Raw genomic sequence first — 3,385 nt, forward strand, 5'->3', positions numbered from 1 at the left:
CGCCGGGCAATCCCCTGCTCATGAGGCGCACTCGCTCTCCGCCGCCCTCCCTGGTCGGGCTGCTGCTGCTGCTCCTGCTGTCGGTGGCCCTGGCCGGCGTGGTGGCCGCCACGCCCGCCCGCCCCGGCCGCGATGCCGTCGCCATGGCGGCCACCTGCGAGCCCGGGTACTACCTCGGCGCGCAGGACACCTGCCTCCTGTGCGACCCCTCGTGCGCCACCTGCTCCGGGCCGGACGTCTGCGATACCTGCCGCACGGGCATGGTCTTCATGTCGATGGACGCCTCGGAGCCCAGCCGCTGCACGGTCCGGTGCCCCCCGGGACAGGTCGCCCTGCAGTCCGGCCGGTGTGGCCCCTGCAGCGCGTCCTGCTCCATGTGCGATGTCCTGCCGAGCCAGTGCACCGTCTGCGCGCCGGAGTACGGCTGGAGCAATGGCAATGCCCCGCCGGTCGGCTCGCAGAACTCCTGCATCCCCTGCCCGGCAAACTGCCTGACCTGCTCCGGCACGCACACGTCCAACCGGTGCTTCACCTGCAACCTCGGGTATGTCCTCTCGCCGCAGGGGACCTGCGTGGCCAGCTGCCCGGACGGCACCGGGCCGGATGCCGACCGGTTTTGCCGGCCCTGCCACGGGTCGTGCGCCACCTGCAAGGGCCCGGCCGCGAACCAGTGCACCTCCTGCCCCCAGGGCATGAGCCTGAGCCCGGGGGCCGATTCGACCGGCACCTGCACCTCCAGCTGTGCCCCCGGCACCTACTTCGATGTCGGGGCCTCGGCCTGTCAGCCCTGCCACGAGTCCTGCGGCTCCTGCTTCGGGCCCGACAGGACCCACTGCCTCGCCTGCCTGGACAAGCGCTTCCTCAAGCGGGGCCAGTGTGTGACTTCCTGCGGCTCCGGCCACTACCTTCGGGATCTCGCCTGCCACCCGTGCAATCCCTCCTGCAGGTCCTGCGCCGGGCCCCTCTTCACCGACTGCGTCGGCCTCTGTCCGGACTGGATGTTCTCCATGCCGGCGGTGGACTCCCCCAAGACCTGTGTTCCCGGCTGCGGCATCGACACCGGGCGCATCAATGGCTTCAACTGCACCCGGTGCGGTGTCATGTGCGCCGAATGCGCCGCCAGCGCCGACCCCATGGGCAACATCCAGACCCGGTGCACCCTCTGCGAGGAGGGCTTCAATGTCGACCCGACCGGCAGCTGTGTCACCACCTGCCCCGAGGGCAGCAGCCGCGTGGGCAACATGTGCCACCAGTGTGCCTCCGGCTGCGAGGTCTGCCTCGACAGCGGGTTCTCCGGCTGCCTGGCCTGCCGCCAGGACTTGCCGCTGACCTTCAACGGGGCATGCTATGCCACCTGCCCGGATGGCACCTTCCAGTCGGAGCAGACGTGCGTCCGGTGCGACTCCGCCTGCGCCAAGTGCACCGACGGCGCCGACTATTGCACCCAGTGCCCGGCCGGTCGCTTCCTCATGCCGGATGGCACGTGCGTGGGCGCCTGCCCGGCTGGCCACTTTGCCCGGAGCGCCGAGTCCGGCGGCCACATTTGCCAGCCCTGTGACAGCTCCTGCGTCGAGTGCGATGCCGCCGACTCCTGCACCGTCTGCCAGCCCGGGGACAAGCTCCACAAGGGCCGGTGCCTTGACGCCTGCCCGGCGGGGTCGCTTGCCTGCTCGCAGTCGCCCACGTGCATTTCCTGCCCGGCCGGCTGCCAGCAGTGCGAGCTGGCGGTCGACACGGCGTCCGCCTGCTCGGCCATCTGTGTCCAGTGCAGCGGCGACCTGTACCTGACCACCGGCAAGGAGGCCTGCGTGGAGCAGTGCCCCCACGGCTCGGTGGCCCTGGCCGGGTCGTTCTACTGCGATGCCTGTGACAGCCACTGCCAGACATGCCGCGACAGCACCAGCCAGTGCACCTCCTGCGCCGACCCGACGGCGTGGCTGCGCCAGGACACCGGCGCCTGCGTCGGCGCCTGCCCCTCCATCGGCATGGTCCCGGTGGAGTTCCCCGGCGCCGCGTTCCCGGACCCGGCCCGCGTGTGCCTCTCCTGCCCGGTGGATTGCGACGCGTGCGCTGCCCCGAAGGGTGCTCCGGAAAAGTGCGAGCTCCAGGACGACCGGACGCTGGACTGCCCGACGGTCTTTGCCTGCGAGCGGTGCACCGGGCCCCTGCTGCTGGTCTCCCCGCTCGAGTGCTCGGCCGACTGCCCGGATGGCACCTTCGCCGACCCGGATGCCGAGCATGGCCCGGTGCCCGCGTGCGTCTCCTGCCCCGAGGGCTGCCTCGAGTGCACCAGCCTCGACAACTGCACGGTCAAGTCCTCCAACAACCGCGCGCTCGGTACGTAGTGTTGTTTTCTTCTCTTCTTGTGACAGGCGGCGCGCCCGGCAGGCGGACGCTCCCACCAGGCTGCCTCCCCCCCTTCTGACACCCGCGTGGCAACTCGGCTCCTCGCTCAGCCATCGGTCTTGGCGTGGGCCTTTCGCTCTTGGTTCTTCTGATTGTCGCCGGTGTGGTGGCCATCGTCATGCTGCGCAAGCGCTCCTCCTCCGGCAGCAAGGGTACGTGCCGCTCGCCTGGCGGGCTTTCGCCCTGCCTCTCCGGGCCCCCGGCGCCCGACACACGCGCGCCCTGCTAACATGCCCTGCCTCTGTCCGGGGCTTGCCCCTCAGACGCCATGCCCATGAACTCCCTCCATGGTACGTGCTCGCGCGATGTGCCAGCGCCCCCCGCCATGCGCCCCCGGCCACATTCGCCCCCTCGGCCCTGCTCTCTGCTTTCCTTTGTTTGCCTCTCCTTTGCACATACCCCTGACACGCACGCATATGCACCTCCTCAACCTGCCCCCAACCAGGCTAAAGCCGCATGTCGGCCCCCACTCGCTCGCTGTATGCTTCTCTCTCGGCCCTCCTCCGCAACGCTGTGCGCCACTGTCCACCGACCTCCCTCGTGTAGAGGCGCCCCTGCGTGGCGGAAGAATACACACCGGGGCACCTTTCGCTTGTCCATGTGTGCTCCTGTGTATGCGCTTCTGTGTATATAGAAAGAGGGGGGGGGGGGGTGCGCACATACGCTGTCGACCAGGCTGGGCCCTCTTCGCACCGTCCTCGCTTGGGCAAGGGCGTGTGCGAGGCCGCGCCGGCCGCCTGCCGGGGCTGCTCCCCAACTGGTGGCCAAGTTGCCGGGCTGGCCCCTGCCCGCGAGAGGCATGAGCCCCGGCGAGCCCGTCTGCCAGGGGGGGAGTCGAATCGCACGGGGACTGTGGTCGCGGAGGCCGTAAAACCGGGGGAGGCCCTGACCCCTGGCCATGGTCCGCCAGACGGCCGGGGTCTCTTCCGTGCACGGGGTACACGCAAGGGGTCGGGAAGCGGACTGTCCTCCCCCCCCC

The 3,385-nt window shown here is 70.2% G+C and overlaps 1 protein-coding gene across 1 annotated transcript; it reads left to right on the plus strand.

Annotated features, from left to right (window-relative positions):
• H696_05413 (hypothetical protein) lies at positions 1–3,019 on the plus strand. Its single transcript, XM_009499246.1, has 4 exons — positions 1–2,337; positions 2,457–2,558; positions 2,670–2,696; positions 2,852–3,019. Exons 1-4 carry the CDS (start codon positions 21–23, stop codon positions 2,854–2,856), a joined length of 2,451 nt encoding a protein of 816 aa, XP_009497521.1. The 5' UTR covers positions 1–20; the 3' UTR covers positions 2,857–3,019.
• Positions 3,020–3,385: the final 366 nt, after the last annotated feature.

The sequence above is a fragment of the Fonticula alba genome, assembly GCF_000388065.1.
Source record: "Fonticula alba strain ATCC 38817 unplaced genomic scaffold supercont2.10, whole genome shotgun sequence".
Taxonomy (NCBI): Eukaryota; order Rotosphaerida; family Fonticulaceae; genus Fonticula; species Fonticula alba.

Coding starts and splice junctions, on each gene's coding strand:
- H696_05413 (XM_009499246.1), top strand. CDS start 21: ATGAGGCGCACTCGCTCTCCGCCGCCCTCCCTGGTCGGGCTGCTGCTG. Junction 2,338..2,456: donor CTCCAACAACCGCGCGCTCG/GTACGTAGTGTT, acceptor CTCCTCGCTCAG/CCATCGGTCTTGGCGTGGGC. Junction 2,559..2,669: donor CTCCTCCTCCGGCAGCAAGG/GTACGTGCCGCT, acceptor CTTGCCCCTCAG/ACGCCATGCCCATGAACTCC.